The sequence below is a fragment of the Columba livia genome, chromosome 23, assembly GCF_036013475.1.
Source record: "Columba livia isolate bColLiv1 breed racing homer chromosome 23, bColLiv1.pat.W.v2, whole genome shotgun sequence".
In the NCBI taxonomy this organism is placed as follows: domain Eukaryota; kingdom Metazoa; phylum Chordata; class Aves; order Columbiformes; family Columbidae; genus Columba; species Columba livia.
Genome location: NC_088624.1, coordinates 2959550 through 2975730, shown reverse-complemented (window position 1 = coordinate 2975730; position 16181 = coordinate 2959550). Strand labels below are relative to the sequence as shown.

The following is a 16181-nucleotide window of genomic DNA, read 5'->3' as shown; positions in this document are numbered from 1 at the left end:
TCAGACACAAACCGGACCAAACGCTCCTGCTGCCTTGAACTTTCCAAGCTCTGAAATGTGTGTGTATATATAGGTATATATATATAGGGTTTGCAAAGATGGTACAAACTCTGGCAGTTCAGTGAGGGCGGCCGGAGCCCCGGCACAGGCAGTGCAGGCAGCACGGGCAGCGCAGGCAGCACGGGCAGCACAGGTAGTGCGGGCAGCGCAGGCAACACAGACAGCGCAGGCAGTGCAGTTAACACAGGCAGCGCAGGCAACACAGGCAGCGCAGGCAGCGCGGGCAGCGCAGGCAGCACAGGCAGTGCAGGCAACACAGGCAGCACAGGCAGCACAGGCAACACAGGCAGCACAGGCAGTGCAGGCAGCACAGGCAGCGCAGGCAGTGCAGGCAACACAGGCAGCACAGGCAGCACAGGCAACACAGGCAGCGCAGGCAGTACAGGCAGCATAGGCAGCACGGGCAGCACGGGCAGCGCAGGCAGCAGCTCCCTGCCCAGCCGAGGAGGGACGGCGGGGCTGAGGGAGGCTTTTCTGGGGATCTTCTCTCGCCGTTTTTTTTTTCCTTTTAAATCAATTAAATAAAATAATGCTTTCTGTTTGCCACCAGGCCCCGCCTGCCATTGGCCAGGGCTGGCCACGTGACCAGGAATTGGCTGCAATTTCGCCCCAGTCTCGAGTTTAATAGAGCAAGGTCCCCATACGCCTGTATTATCAGCAATATAACAATTATAAAAAGCCCGAGAACCATCATCATCACTGCCATAAAAACTGAGGCCCTAAGATTTCTTTCCCTCTCCCCATCCTCCTCCCTCTCCCCCCCCTCCCGCTTTTTAAACCCTGGGCCCTGGAAAAGCCATGAATTTTGAATTTGAGAGGGAGATCGGGTTTATAAATAGCCAGCCTTCGCTCGCAGAGTGCCTGACGTCTCTTCCCGCTGTCCTGGAGACATTTCAAACTTCATCAATCAAGGACTCGACATTAATTCCTCCTCCTTTTGAGCAAACCGTCCTCAGCCTGAATCCTTGTTCCAGCAGCCAAGCAAGACCGAGGAGCCAAAAAAGAGCATCCCATGGCCTGTTCCAGCTGCAGCCTCGGCCCCCGGCACAGCCCGGCCCCTTGGCCGCGGAATTCCCCTGGATGAAAGAGAAGAAATCCTCCAAGAAAGCTGCCCAGGCTCCATCCTCCTCTTCCCCCCTATCATCTTCCTCGGTGCCGGTCCCTGCCGCAGGATCTCCTGCAGGTTCGTATAATGAGGGGGTGAGGGGGTGTTTGCTGAAATCGGAGAGAAGCCGAATAATAAACAATTCCCGACCCAGAGCAGCCCTACCCCAGCCGCCCCCCCCACCCCCAACAGACTTTACCCCGCACCTCCCCCGAAACTGTGTCACGCAATAAAATACAGCGCAGCAATGCACACAGATGGGGAAGGGAGGTGTCTCCTGCCCCCCCACCCCCCCACCCCCCCAATCCCAATAGAAGATAAAATTCCTGTAAGTCCTGCGAAAGCGAAGAGGGAGAAGGGGCCGTGGGAGCCGGGCTGTGGGCTCCACGGGGGAACCTCCAGGAGCTTGACTTTCCCTCCCAGCCCAGAATTTTCCCTATTTTTACAGCCTACAGGGGAAAAATAAAGAGAAAGACGGGTGGGTAACGGGGAGGCCGCTGCCAGCAGGATGGGGAGTGGAAAGAGCGAGAGCCGGACTCTGAGCGTCCAGCACCGTGGGGAGAGCCAGCTCCCCACTGCAAAATAAAATACACCCCCCAGCCCCTCGATAAAGCAGCAGCCTCTCCCCTGCAGCTCAGCAGCCTTGCTCAGGGACCCTCATCCCCCGAGACAAAACGTTGAAGGCACAATTCACTGTTTCGGTATTTTAACGGCACCGTTCAGGTAAATGCTCGGGCAGGAGAAGGGCGGACACCGGAGCTCATTGGCCGGATAATACAGGAATAATGAAATCAAAGCACCGCCGTGTTCGTCCCTCAACTACTGGGGAAAGAAAAAAAAATAGATAGAAAAAGCGCAAGGGGTCGAAATTCCCCTTATCCGAGAAGGCGGCAGAGAAGGAAGGTCTCTAAACTGAAAGGCCAGGGAGCAAAATCCTTTCTCCTTCTCGGCGCAAGGGGACCGGAGTGATTTCCAACCCTTTTCCACAATGGGAAGGGTTTAATTAAACATTTATTTTCTCCCGTACGGCTCCCCCCGCTCCCATGCTCTGCCTTGCCCGCAACAGGGAGGGGACGGATCCAGACCCTCCATTGCCCCCGCTCCCTCTCTTTGCAACGTGCTGTTTTCTCTGTGTTTAAGACACCCAGGGGCTGGCAGACACCAGCGGCTCCAGGAGGCTCCGGACCGCGTACACCAACACGCAGCTGCTGGAGCTGGAGAAGGAATTTCACTTCAACAAATACCTCTGCAGGCCCCGGCGGGTGGAAATCGCGGCTCTGCTCGACCTCACCGAGCGGCAAGTCAAGGTCTGGTTCCAGAACCGCCGCATGAAGCACAAGAGGCAAACCCAGTACAAAGAACCCCCCGACGGGGATCTCGCCTACCCCGGCCTGGAGGAGGGCAGCGACCCCGCGGAGGAGGCGGAGGGGAGCCCGGCGGCCGGGCCGGGCCCGGAGCCCCGCGCTTTCCCCCGCACCGAGGAGCCGGGCAGCGAGCGGGCGGCCGGGGGGGAGCCCAGCGCCAGCGGCCCCTCGGCCCGGGGCTGCCCCGAGAGCCAGGACTCGCCTTTGTTGCCAGAGCTGAGCATCTTCTCGGCAGAGTCCTGCCTGCAGCTCTCGGAGGGGCTTTCCCCCGTCCTGCAGGGCTCCCTGGACAGCCCCGTCCACTTCTCCGAGGAAGACCTGGACTTCTTTACAAGCGCACTTTGTACTATAGATTTGCAACATTTCCATTTTCAGTAGCCACCCCCGCTCCCCGCCCGCTCGCCGTTTCTGCCCCTTCCTGAGCCACTGCCAAGTCGCCCCAATCTTCCGCCAGAGGTGGGGTCACCCCCCAAAATAACCCCAAGCCATCTCTCATTAATCACCGCACCCCGCCCCCCGAACATTTTCGTTTAAATCTTCTCACACTGTGGGACGAGAATCAGCTTCCCAGTGTTTATTCTAAAAGTCTCACGTGAAAAATCAGCCCGATTTTTTTGCTAAATGCAGGTATTTAATGATAGGTTTATTTTTTCTTATTTATTTTAACGAAAGCACCCGGTGGTTCTCACGCACATCAGAGATGTCAGCCCTCCAGAGAAAACATTTGTAAATCCTTCAAACGACTATCTCAGGAATCAGAACGAGACGTTTAGATTTCTTAATAAAATGAAATAATAATAAAAAACAACAGGGGAATTTGCCTTCCTCTTTTTAAGTTTTAGATGTAGACTATTTATTCAAATCCTTTAATAGTAAATGGGAAATTATTTATTGTACATTATTTTCATAGAGTAAATAAATGTATTTATAAAACCAAGAAACGTGTGTTCCTACATATTTAATTCAAAAGTGTGCTGTTTTTTTTTTTCCTAAATCATTTGCCCTTCTCTTTCGTGCTTTGCAGTGATGATCTCCTAATAATCTCCTCGTGTGCACTGAGAAAGGAGACAAAAGGAATTGCTCCCAACTAACATTTCAAGAGGCTTCGGGAGCCAGAAATATTTGCTTTATTGAGTTCTGTCTGCTTTTTCCTTGAGCTCGGTTTTTATTTATTGTATTTTTTACTAAATCAAAGCAGGACATTTGTTTCTAATTTTAACATTCGCCGTTATATTTGGGTAACTCAAAAAGCAATCCCTGCTAGCAGGCAATGGCCGGATGGAGGGAGGGATGGCAAAGGACACAAAGGCAGCGCTGGGGCCGCGCCTGCTCCGCGGAGCCCCCGCACATTCCGCGGCCGGTCTGGGGGCGGCGGGGCCGTTCACCCCCCAGCCAGCTCTGCTTCTTCAGCCCACTCCTCCTCCTCTCCTCTCTTGCAGCAGAAAATAGAGACGTGCCATAGCGCAGTTCTTGGTATTTTAAACGTTCCAGACTACAACAACAACCAAAAAATAAAAGGCAGAAAGGGAGGATTCGATGCAAGTACAAAAAAATCCACCCTGGGAGCGTTGTGCGTGCCCGCACTTTGGTCAACAAATAAAAGCTACACAGGGAAGAGGGCTGAGAACTCAGGCCGAGAGGCCTTTCTTTCTTTTTTCCTTGCCTCTTTTTCAGCAGTACAAACCAGAACCTCCCCGGCCTTATAAATCCATGATCTCCTTCTTTCCACGGCCGTTTGTGCTGCTCCATCCCGCTCGCCGATCCCTTTCCCAAAGCTTTCTCGCAACATGTAATTTTAAATACAAAACTCATATATCAGGGAGGGTGAGGCAGAGGGGGTGGGGAGGCTTACGAATGAAAAGGGGTCAGCGCAGAAATCAATCGCGGTGACACCCAAAATAAATCATATTACGTCTTTGCTAAGTCATTGGTGTTTCCTCAGACACGGCAGAAATTCGGTGGGCGTTCGAGCGGGGTTTGTGCGAAAAGGACCACGGACCGGAGGAGCCGGGGGGGCGGCGTGGGGCAGGGGGCGAGCGGCGGGGCCGGGGGGGTGACACACCCGCGGAGGCGGCCTTAAAATGGTGCGGAGAGGCGCGGAGAGGAGCGGAGCAGCCATGGCCGGCGGCGCGGCCACCAGCCCCGTTCTCCGGGCTGCGGGCGGGGAAGGCGCTGCCGCGGGGAGCGGAGCCGAGCCCGCTGGGGCCCCCGGCTCCCCCCGCACAGATCTAGGCCCTTGTCCGCGTTGCTCGGTGCCTGGAGCTCGCCTGGGTGGTGACATCCTCCCCCTCCAGCCCGGAGTCCCCGGGGAAAGCGTGGAGTCCGGGAAGCTTCGCTTGGTCTGCCGATATTCTATTTCGGATTAAAAGCATCGGAGCCGGGCTTGCTTTCTACTCTGGGCTGTAAAATGAAATAAAATGAAACAGAGAAAGCCCTCGACAGATGTTTTCGAAATTGCTGTTCGAAGATCTGGATTATCTCTTCTGCTGTAACAAAGAGGAGGTTGATTTTACGGCTACCTTTGTATTTTTAACAATATTGCCAGCGTCTTTCCCTACCAAATGAGCAGACGTTTCAAACCTCGCTCCGAGAAGGAGTAGGTTTATATTGAAAGTCGAAGTAGCTTGCAATTAAAGTATGCACGGGAACATTACTTAACACCTTCCCACAAACAGAAGGCAGCGCCCAGTGCACGGTTTGCAGTGCCTGCAGGCGAGTTGCCTTCGCATCCCAGCCTGGGAGTCCGCATCACCCCCCGCATCTCACCGATTCCTCTCCGCTCTCGAAGTCCCATGCGGGGGGGTAGGAAAAAAAAAAAGCCCAGACACAGCCCAAGTACCACAGAAGGCTATTCATTATCTTTAAGTTTATTTAATATCTCCAGCTTCTGGAACATACTCAGCGGCAGAGTTGGCACTGCCAGACGTTGTCTATCAAAGAGCCATTTGTTCCAGTGTTTTACATATTTTCCCTCTCGCCTCCTCCCCCTCGCAATCTTGAATACAGGCTTGGTGGGGGACGGCGGGAGCAGGGGATCAGATGGTCGGGAATGGCCCACGCCAAGAGCCCCGAGTGTCGCCGGGCGGGCCGAGCTGGGGTGGCCGGCGACACTGGGGGCTCTTGGTGTGGGTGGCTCAGCCCTTCCCGGTCCCCTTTTGCCTCTTGTTCCACTGCAAAATATGTGCATATAGACATATATCTCTCCGCAAATCGATTCTTTGCAACGGATTTCCACAAACACACACGCCTTTTCCGTGGGGAAGGGAGGAGGGGAAGGGGAGGGGACAAGAGGGACATCGTCTCCTGTAAGGTCCCCCTCTCTGCATGGGACACATGAAGGAGGCAGCGGGGGGTGGGACGGAGACCGGGAAGGGGTTTCCACGAACCCCCCAAAGTAAACCCTGACACCTTATCAATAGAAATGTCTAACAAGGGCCCTTCTGCAGATTATAATGACTTCTCCAAGTTGCTGCAGGTCTAGAAAGCATGCCAGTCACAGCCACAGATCAATTCTACACCCACGGAAAGTGACTTAATAAATGGAACCTCGCCAGTTATTATCCTTGCTAACAGCAGGCCCCTTCTTATTTGTCCTAATTAGCAAGACTGAAATGTCGGAGGAAAGAAGGGGAATATTCAATAAAATCTAAATTATTGAATGACTGTAAGATTTTGCCATTAGTTCAGCCATTCTTTACCTTCTTCAAAATGTCAAACAAATGGGGAATGCATATTTGCAACCCTGCCCTTCTGTTCTGTGCAACTGGAGGGCATATATTAAGCATATTAAACGTATTCAGCTCTTGATCGTTGTCAAAACACTGCAATTGCCTCACGATTATTAACCTAGAAATATGCAAATGAGATACGTTCGCACGTGTTGTAGGGATGCTAAAGTAATATTTATCTTGTGCTGATCTAGTCTGGGGATGTGTTTGCTAAAGAGCTACTCGAAGCCCTGAAGATGTTGACCCAACCCCTTGGAGCCATGAGAAGGCTCAAGACGGAAAAGCTTCTGGGAAGGAAACGCGGGTGAAACAGCGAGGCAGGAGTTGAACTTTAGAGGTGTGAGGTGGGAAGAGTTAATTCACCTGAGGAACCACCCCGACTTTCCTCCCGACTCCGGCTCTCCGGGAATATCCCTCCGGGGAGTGTTTTCCCAGCTGAGCTGAACATCCTTCCCTAGTCCTGTGCGGCTGAGGGACGCTCCCAAGTCTCCAGGACCACCGAAGGAAGGGGCTGCCAGAGGGAACCACCTTCTGCTGGCCATGCTGGCACCTCCCACAGCGATCCCAGCTTTGCCGGTTGTTTTTTCCCGGAGCTGTCCGAGGCCGGCCCTGAGCGCAGAGCCAGCCGGGCCCGGGGGAGGGTCCCCGGGGCGGGCAGGGACCGCCCGGAGCGGGCCTGGGCCGGGATGAAGAGCCCATCGGGTCCTCCCCTCTGTGCACAGAAGCAGCAGATACAGACCTGTCCTGTGCTCTCACCGAGGTGAAAGGCTTAAATGAACCTCATTAGTGAGGAGACCCGGCTTACAGACACACCTCTGCCTTGGGGACCACATAGAAATAGCCGATGCCACCCACAAGGAAACACGACAGGTTCCCCAGAGCCCGCGGAGGGAGAATGGGATCTTTTGGCGCAGGAGGAGATGGGATGTGAAGGGTTTGTGTCACCCTGAAAAGGAAAAATATCGAGAGAGGCACTTCCCACCCAAATCTTCCACTCCAAGTGTTGGTCAGGAGCCCAAGAACACAAACCGTGTCCCTCTCTCTGGCTGAGAAGGCTCCCACCCCTTCGGGGGACACTGACCACCCGTGCCCGGCCAGGGACCTCACGGCGCGGTCCCGGTCCCGCTCTGGAAAGCCCCGCCGGTCCCGCCCCGAGGATTAGTGCACTTTATCTTAATCGCCTTGTATTTATTGCGCAGCTCGGAGATAGCCCGCTGCTTGCGACTCGTTCAGAGGATTCCTTCTGCGTTTCTTTAGACTCCCAAACTCTAAAGCATCTTTTCCATATAGTATTTTATTTTCCCTCTTCAGTTTTCGGCCCCAAATATATCTCAGCAGGCTATGATTTAACCAAGACACATGCCGGGGCTATAAATGCCTCTGACAAATTCTAGGGACAAGTCCTTTTTTGTGATAACGAAGTCCGCAGCCAAACACGCACCCCAAGCGTCAGTAGCGCTTCTTATAAATCACCTCGCCAGGAGCCAGAAGTGACATTTCTTACGCACAATACAAACTTTCTCCGCAGAGAGTTATATTTAATTCTAAAACTAAGCATCCGAAAACTCCGAGCACTCTGGAGCCTTTGGAAATGCCTCAGTCCTTCTGTGTCGCCTGCACAGAAAACTCCTCGGGTCAGGATTCTTGCAAGAGGTGTTCCCAGAAGGGCCCTGTCCTACATGCCAGGAGGGCTGTTCCAGAGCCAACAAACCATCTCTTAGGGAAGGACTAAACCTCCCCTCGCTCCCCGCACAGGCTGCTCAGCCCCGGCTTTGGTGGAACTGCTTTATGCCGCTAAAAGGGAGAAACTGCTCTCAAGAAAAGGTTGATTTTAATAAGATGTCTTGGAACAAAAGGCGTGGGTTTCCCTAGGGGATCAAAAAGCCCCGTTTTGCTGATTTAGTGGTGAGGGGTGGGGGTGTGTTTTCACCGATGTGTGGCCTCAGGTTCTGTGACATCGGGTCCCTCGAGGTGGATGGAGGGGCCAAGGGCATGAGGTGCCTTTGGGGGACATGAGGGGTCCCCCGCCCCCAAGAGCTCCGCGGAAAAACCATCTTACGCTGTTGCTGAGCCCCTGGTTTCTTGCCTGCTCATCGAATAGAGCCTGAGCCTTGGCGTGGTGGCTCCTGAGGAGCTTCAGGCCCGCATCAGGTGTCGGGAGGAGGGAGCAGTTTCTTTTCCCAGGAATCAAAGAGCTAAAAATCCCCACTCATCCTCTATCTCCGTGTATCTCCAGAGAATTTATTTTAATCCTGTTGAGTGAAAGAGAGCAGCAGCCACCAAAAGGTGTTGTCTGTAGTTTAGGAGGCTGGAATAATTACCGTTTCCTTCAATACCTGAGTGAAAATCGAGTAATAAATACAATGAAAGGCTAAGCGACTGTTTGTCGGCTATGTAGGACAGAGCTCCGATAATTTGCGAATCTTCACCGATACTTTTTGTTTGACCACCTTCCCTCTCTCAACCTCCCCATAAAGGAGGTTTTTAAGAAATAAATGTGTAAGTGATCGAATGAGGTTCACCCGATACTTGGTTGTTAACAACAGCCTGTCCCACTCCCCCAGCTCACCCGTATCTCTGCTTTGGCCCAAAGCCGGGCCTGGGGGGGCTCCCAGGACTGCCCTTCACCCCTGCTCGGCCCGGGCTGTTTGCTGCTTTTAATGCCTCAAATTTTGATTCTCTCCCATTCGATTTTCGCATCAACCAAAGAAACTCTGCGCTTTCACCCCTGAGCCGCCTCAGGTCTAAACTTTGGTTTAACTTTCACGGGGATGAGATGGATAGCAAAAGCTTTTCCTCCCTAACTCGGCAGCAGAGAGCTCTCAGAGCCAGTTCTGGAACTCCACAAGACAGCTCCATTTTAATGACATAAAGCATCCCCTTAATGTAACAGTGGAGTGAGATCATGGTGGAAAATTATCAGACAATATGAAACAATTGATTCAAGGCTGAAATAAACATCTATCCTTTTCTTTTTTCATTTTACACCCATAAATCATCTATTGTAAGCATCGTTTAAATATAATACATCCAATTTAAACACGAATGCAACATAATACAAAAAGCACTCCTGGAATCAAATTAGAAACCGATTTCTTTTGCAAGGGGAATGACATGAGAGTTGCTTTGAATCTTTGTAATCGCTTTCGGTTGTTTTATGCAAAAAAGGAGGGAGCGAGTTTCAGAGAACATTTGTAACCTAAACTGTTTTCTTATTGAATATCTCAGTATCAGCAAAGTAGGCAGAATAAATGAATAAATAGGCACGCGTCTCTGGAAATCGTTTTCTCCTTATTCTCTTTATTGAAGGACGAGAGTTGCATGTGGCTAAAACTCACGTTCTCCCGGAGGGATTTAAGGGAGGGAGAAGGTTGGTGCCATCGCTGCCTGTGTCGCAGTTTCTTAACAAATGTCGCTCCAACGTGTTGCATCAGCCAAACCTACCAACTAAAGGAGGTGTTTATGCCTTTCAAAGTGAACTTTTGGCCTAGAGGGGAAAAAAAGAGCCCTCCTGGTTCTTCTTAGAGGCTGAACAACCAGTAAATATCCTGACAAGTAACAAATGACTGTGGGCGTCATATTGTTGGGTGCTCTTGTCTTCCTTCTGCTAACAAGTAAATAAATGTTGCCTACCTATGTTTCCATTCTGTGAGCAGTGGAGTGGCTGTGCTGAACTCAGGGTCTTTCCACCTACTCATCAGCTGGACTCTGCTCCAGCCTGACCACAGATTCAGGGGAAACATCAAACCAGGTTCGCCATAGAAAAGCAGGGCTCAAAGTTCCAGCATTGGTTAAAGCCCTTCAAACTTGCCCTGTTTTCAGTGCTAAATGTGCAGATAGGTGGGTGCAGGGGAGAAAGATGGACAGAGAGATATATAGGTGGACACATGGATTATTTTTCGTTCCGTTCCTCCAACTGCTAAGCTGGGCATGGTATTTCTCCAACAAAAGACATTCTGTCTTCCTAACTTTATTTCATTGCCTCATTAGAATATTGATTTAATTACGGTGCTTTTACCCACACTGGCCCTAGACACAAAGCCCGTACGGCAAAATTAAAACACATGGAGTGTATTTTTCTTAGGAGCTTTTATGAGACGGCTCAGCCCAGAAAACACCAAACATGTTCAAGCCACTTGCTAGGGAAAAGTTTCGAAACGAAGGGAAGAGCATCCTTTTGCGGTTCGGGAGAAGCGCAGTCAGACCTCCCCACCACCTCCCTCCGTATCCCTTTTTGTCACATGGAGATGGGGCTGGGGAAAATCTTATTTTTAAGTTGGGACGAGGGGAAGTTCTGCTGAAATCGGCTAAACGCATAACTTGGAGGCCTTTTTAGCACTTAAAACAGTCGTGGATAATTCTAATTCTTCCCCTGGCCCCTCTTGTCCCCACCTCCCCGCACCCCACCTCTCTCTTCTCTTTTAAAGTCTTTGAGGAAAGATTTTGACGTATTCGTGTTGTTATCAGATTGATGGGCAGGGTTTGATTGAAACCCCTTTGTCATGCAAATGTCAGGGCCTTGATGGATGAGCTCCGAGATGTGACAAACTTCAGGAGCCCCTCGCTCATTGGGCTGGGGCAGGACCACGTGCCCGCCCCCCCGGTCCCCCCCGGCCCCGCCGAAGGCTGCGGGGTTCGAGGGCCAGCGATGCATGGAAGGAAGTTTTACAGCTTTGACATACTATCTAAAGGTTGTAGGGCAGGCGGAATCCCCCCCAAAACAGGCTGACCCTCCTCCATCAGTGGCAGATGGACAATACTAGGATGAACTCCTTCTTGGAGTATGCAATTTGTAACCGTGGGACGGGCGCCTACCACCATTTAGAGCAAAGCTCCCCTTCCTTCCCCTCTTGCTCAGGTAGCCCCGCCAGTGACACTTTTAACGGGGACGGGCGCTTTGGCGTGGGGGGGAGCGCGGCCGCCCCTCTGCCCCAGCCGAACCCCGGCTGCCCCCCGCCCTCCGCCGGCCGCCCCGGCCCCTTCGCGGCCGCTGCCCCCGCCGTCGGGTACCCGGCCCAGACCTGCAGCCCCAGCTACGGGCACCCGCAGCTGTACCTCGGGCATCAGGACGCGGATGGGCTGTACTTCCCAGCGGCCGGGTACTCGGCCAGCGCGGGCTCCAGCCTCAGCTCCCTGGCAGAGAGTTACTGCGGGCCGGTGGCCGCTGGCCAGTACCAGCAGCAGCACCTTTACGGGCAGGAACAGCCCAGCTACTTGCCCGGCGTTTACAGCAACCTCTCGCCTTCTTTAAACGAGGACAAAGAGCCTGCGTGTCCCTCCGAGCCGGGCCCCAACGCCACGCAGACCTTCGACTGGATGAAAGTGAAGAGGAACCCACCCAAGACAGGTGAGTTTGGGGAGCTCAGAGCTGGGCGAGGATGGGCCGCAGTCGGGGAGAAGGGCGGTGGGACAGCTCCTCAGCCCTGCAAGGAGAAGTTGCCTTCCCCGGGGTTGGTACCCAAGGTAACTGGGCTCATCTTCCAGGGGACCACGGATTTGGTTTGCCTTTTTTTTTTTTTTTTTTCTCTGCGGAAAAGTCAGCTAGAGATTTTCCAAATACATCTAATGGAGGGTCCCTGAGCTCAGTTTCCCGCAGGCCGAATGTGATTTAAGCCCAGCTCAGAATAGGAAGCGCTCCAAGCTTCCTGCTTCTTCCACATTCGTGGCTTCCATCTCTCCCATTGTTCAACTTCCTTCTTCACAATCTTCCTTAAATCACAGTCTTCCCTCCTCCCCCCATCATCACCCTCCCCTTCCACTTCTTCCCACGCACGTTCAAGTTTCATGGCAGTTTGCAGGGAACTGGGAGGGAATGGTTGCAAGACAAGGGGTCAGCCCTGCAGAGCCCGGGGAGCTCTGTTCCTCCAGCTTGGATCCCTGGGCTGGGAAGCCAGGAGTAGCTGAGGATCGGGGGGGAACACGGAGCTCCGGGCGGTGGAGGGACCAAACGCCCAGGAGAGGAGGGGAGCGGGGGGAAATCCCGCACCCACAGCCCGCCCTTCCCAGCCAGGGAATTAATTGCTCTGGCTGCTTCTGCCCTCTTGGTGTTTGCTTCTTAACAGCCAAAGTGTCGGAGTACGGACTGCTGGGCCAGCCCAACACCATCCGCACCAACTTCACCACCAAGCAGCTGACGGAGCTGGAGAAGGAGTTTCACTTTAACAAGTACCTGACCCGGGCCCGAAGGGTGGAAATCGCCGCTACTCTAGAGCTCAACGAAACCCAGGTCAAGATCTGGTTCCAGAACAGGCGGATGAAGCAGAAGAAGAGGGAAAAAGAAGGTCTTGCCCCGGCTGCTGCCTCCAGGGCTGCAAAGGAAGCAAGTGAAGCCTCAGATCAGTCCAACTGCACCTCACCTGAGGCCTCCCCCAGCTCCGTGTCCTCCTGAGCCGTGTCCCCCCGGGACACAGGACCAGCTGCTCCCTGCACACCCGGCAGACATACACACGGACACGCGAGGTCACGCAGCCTCCACGCTGTCCCTTTGGCCGTCTCCACACGTGTGATACCAATTCCCCCACTTGCATTTCTCTCTCTTAATTTATAGACCCTCTGTCAAACACTGGACTCCAAAGGAGCAGCCGTGTCCTCGTACATCCTTAGCAATAGGCGTTTGGCTCAGGGACGTTTCTCCCTCTCCTTTCTCCCTCCCTTACAGGAACTGCACTTTCAACTACAGAAACTTTAAAACGAATTTAGTTTTCTCCCGTGTTCAAAATGTGCACAACGACTTTTGTCCGCAAGAATCCTGCGTTTCATGTGTTTTTCTTCCCTGCGAGACTGTAAAAAAGTTTGGGGCTTTTTTTGCGGTTTCGCTTTCGTTTACTGTATGTATATTTTGGAATGAGATTTCAGGTGCCCAAGATGCTCAAGGCCTCTGCAAAGACCCAAACACCCAGAAAAAAAGAAAAAGCAAAAAAAAAAAAAGCAACTCCTCCCTTACCATTTTGCACTATTACTGTTGTACAGGGTTTTCTACGCGCTCTGAGCCGATGGCTGTTCCCGACCCGAGGAGGAGGGTTGTGCTCTTAGAGCAAAGGAGATGAGGCGCAGCTGAGCTGGGGTGCTTTGGGGTGTGAGGGGGGGGACAGGGCTTCGGGGACGCGGGGCTGGGCTCCCCACCACTGCTGCACTGGCTGCTATTTATTGTACGTCTCGATAGCCTGAAGTCTTGGAGCGAAGTAGCACGGTTCCTGTGCCCCCACCCTCTGAGGCTTATCGGAGCCCGATAAAAACATTATTTAACCATGGCTAAATTTTTTCCCTTCCCCGTGAGAAACCTTAGGGAAGAACGAATTGAAAACCACGGCAAATTTTGTTAAAGATTGTTTTAAAGGGAAAAACGTCATCGAGAAAAAACTAGCGGTTTCTTAATCGGAATCTCCTGTTTCCCTTCGAGTCCCTTCCCCGTGCTCTGTATCTCGAAATGAAACTACCTCAGTCTAATAAAGTTTACTTTTTTTCCACATGCAAGTTCTCTCGGCTCCAAGGGAAATAGAAATCTCTCCCGTCCAGGGAAACGCGCGATACGGGCCGGGGAGCCCGGCTGGGAAGGAGGAAGGAAGAGGTCTCCGGCTGCAGCCGAAGTTCCCAAACCAAACGCCCGATCCCGCTTCCTGCGGGTCCCCTGCGCCACCCCCTGTGGCAGGGGCAGCATCGGGCCCGCCGCTCGCCCCGGCACCGAGGGCGTTCAGAGCGAGCGGCCCGGGCGGGACCGGGGACATCACGGCGCTCCCCACGCGGGGCTATTGCACAGAGTAATGAGGCTTGAGAACAGAAAACCATCATCACCCCCAGTGTAAGCGTCCCAGCACGGAAACATCTGCATTACTGAAGCAACAACATTAACTGGAACGGACCTGGGGTCCGGGCTGGGGGCAAAGCCAGTTTCTCATTTATACGGAACAGTTCTGTGAGGCTGATTCAACTAAAAACCAAAACGAAGCGTCAGTTTGGTTTCCTCCCTTCAGCTTCCCAAGGCGAGACCTGAAAGGGTGTTTTCCACCAGTATAAGTAACACACGAGACCAGTTCGGGGGAGATGGAGCCGTCCTGGGTGCGGGCGGGGAGGGGGAGGCAGCGAGCCCGGGTATAGCTCTGACCTTTTTACCTCGAAACGCCTCTGGGATTTCTAAACAAGTAAACAGAGGGGCTGCCAGGAGAAACTATTGTTCTGGCTTCGTCAAATTTGCAAACCTTTTCGGTGGGGGCGTGAGTGGGGTGAGGAATGAGCACAGTACCTGCTGCAACCGCGGTCGAGCCCGGCACCCTGCCCCGCAGGGCTCCGGCTGTCCGGCGACACCGCATCGCTCTTCCCCGGAGACACAATCTTTCCCCATCTCATACACCTCTCTGGCTCAAAAGAAAAGATTTTTGAGTGTCCAATTAGCTCAGAGACAAGAAAAAAGAAAGAGGATGGAAAAGGTGAAAAGAGGATTTTGTTACACTAGCGGTTTGCAAAGCATCAGGACAGAAAAAAAAACCCAACACAGGCAGCCGGACTGACTTTAGAACCTGTTGGGTGTGAGTCAGCTTGGTTTAACCTATTCGTTGAACCAGTGCGATTGAAGGTTTTGTTGAAGCCGTGTGATTTAAGCTGCCTCATCGAAGCGGGGCATTGCACTCCAGAGAGCTCCTGGGTTCCCACGGAGCCGATGTTCGGCCCCGGCTGTGGCTCCGGCCCCCGCTGTCCCCTCCGCCCGCCGCAGGTGAGGCGGGCAGCCCGGGCCAGAGCCCCGAGAGCCGGCGGGAGCGGAAAGAACGGGACAAAAAGGAGGGGACTGATGTGTCAGTGTGTCGGGCACAACAAAGGCTCTCCGCTCCCATTTGAAACTCAAAGGGAGTCTCCGGAAGAGTCCGCAGAGACGGTGCCGATGCGCCCTTACATATGTAACCCCCTCCGGGCTCCCCCCCGGCCCGTTCCTCTGCCCTCCCCCGCTGCCAAGCCGTGTTTCTCTAAGGACGAGCACCGCACACAGCTAATCTCTTTCCCCCGCGCTCTCCCTCCGAGTTTCTCACGCTCCCTTTTGTCTCCAGAGCCCGAAACCCACCGCTGTGCAGCAGGAGCCGGGGGGAGAGGCCACACCAGGACACCCGCGGCTGCGGGTCCCTCGGCCGGTGACAGATGCGAGGGGTGAGGGACACCCGTGTCCCCGCATCCCGAAACGCAGATAAAGAGCAGGCACCGGCCCTTCAGTACCCACACAAGCACCTATGGATTCACACGGGACACGGCCACACGCTCCTTCCCACTGTTCATTGGCGTGGACTGCGCTGCAAGAGTCGAACAGGAGTTTGTAGAGACTTAGCCCTGTCGCCATAGTTGGGCTTTATCACAAATATGAGGTCTGTTCACAGTCCTTTGTTTTATATAAATGATACGCAACAACGTGGCTATTTATAACCCGGTCCCATATCTCCACGTGTGTCTGTCCGTGGATCCCTGATGTTGCATTTTTCATGAGCAGGAGGATTAGTTGAGTCCCCCTGTGCATTCACACACAAAGCCACGTCTTAATGGAGATTTATTCTTTTAATATCCCAAAGGAAGGGGAAATTCCCAGTTAAAGAAATGTAACCATGTAAATTCTGAATGGCAGTTGCCATGTTGGAGCTGCTGTCCCTCTGTGGGAGGGGGGGGGTGGAAGGAGAGCCCGGGGTCCCTGTGCTGTGGCTCTGCACCCGGGGAGCACCTCTGGCGCTCTGGCCTGGCGCAGCAGCTCCTCCAGGGCCATCTGTTCCTTACCCCTTGGTGTGAGATGTTGCTCTTCTCCCTAAGCATTTGTTCTCACAATGTGAGGCCCTTTTGATCTCAGAAGAGGACATTCTATTAAAAAAACAAAAATAATAATGCCCTGAAGGCTTCCTTACTTTCAACTCCACTTTGCTGGCTGCTATTAACTCTACTCCTTGAGCCTCTTTGCAC

General features: G+C 53.2%; 2 protein-coding genes across 2 annotated transcripts; both read left to right on the top strand.

Annotated features, from left to right (window-relative positions):
* The first annotated feature begins 531 nt into the window (after positions 1 to 531).
* HOXB2 (homeobox B2) lies at positions 532 to 3470 on the top strand. Its single transcript, XM_065039738.1, has 2 exons — positions 532 to 1243; positions 2306 to 3470. The coding sequence occupies exons 1-2, from the start codon at positions 859 to 861 to the stop codon at positions 2905 to 2907; spliced, it is 987 nt and encodes a 328-aa protein (XP_064895810.1). The 5' UTR covers positions 532 to 858; the 3' UTR covers positions 2908 to 3470.
* Positions 3471 to 10991: 7521 nt separating this feature from the next.
* On the top strand, positions 10992 to 12877 carry HOXB1 (homeobox B1). Its single transcript, XM_005508282.3, has 2 exons — positions 10992 to 11604; positions 12320 to 12877. The coding sequence occupies exons 1-2, from the start codon at positions 11007 to 11009 to the stop codon at positions 12643 to 12645; spliced, it is 924 nt and encodes a 307-aa protein (XP_005508339.2). The 5' UTR covers positions 10992 to 11006; the 3' UTR covers positions 12646 to 12877.
* Positions 12878 to 16181: the final 3304 nt, after the last annotated feature.